Below are 276 nucleotides of genomic sequence, written 5' to 3' on the forward strand. Positions count from 1 at the left end.
CCACAGCGCCAAGCAGCCGCCCGCCGCCATGCTGTAAGTGCCACCCCCGTCCCGCGAGCCCCAGCCGCTCCGCGTCGCCCTGTCCTGGGCCGGGCCCCGGCCCTTTGTCCCTTGCTGCAGGGTGGCCGGTCCCGCCTCGCAAGCCTTGGGGGTCTAATGGGTGTTTTGGGGACCCCCGTCCCCGTTTTCGGGCTGCACCGCTCTCCCCTTACCCGCCCACGCCGTTAGCTTGCGCCCAGCTGGGCTAACGAGCGCGGGGGCAGGGGGGCGCTGGGG

The 276-nt window shown here is 73.6% G+C and overlaps 1 protein-coding gene across 1 annotated transcript in view; it reads left to right on the top strand.

Moving 5' to 3' along the window:
* The first annotated feature begins 6 nt into the window (after window positions 1–6).
* HMG20B (high mobility group 20B) overlaps window positions 7–276 on the top strand; it is a 4,982-nt gene continuing 4,712 nt past the window's right edge. Inside the window, exon 1 of the mRNA XM_035893002.1 lies at window positions 7–33. Within this exon, the coding sequence (XP_035748895.1) occupies window positions 29–33 (5 nt within the window). The 5' untranslated portion in view covers window positions 7–28. The remainder of the gene's footprint in view (window positions 34–276) is intronic.

Source organism: Egretta garzetta, unplaced genomic scaffold (genome assembly GCF_000687185.1).
Source record: "Egretta garzetta isolate BGI_Z169 unplaced genomic scaffold, ASM68718v1 scaffold564, whole genome shotgun sequence".
Taxonomy (NCBI): domain Eukaryota; kingdom Metazoa; phylum Chordata; class Aves; order Pelecaniformes; family Ardeidae; genus Egretta; species Egretta garzetta.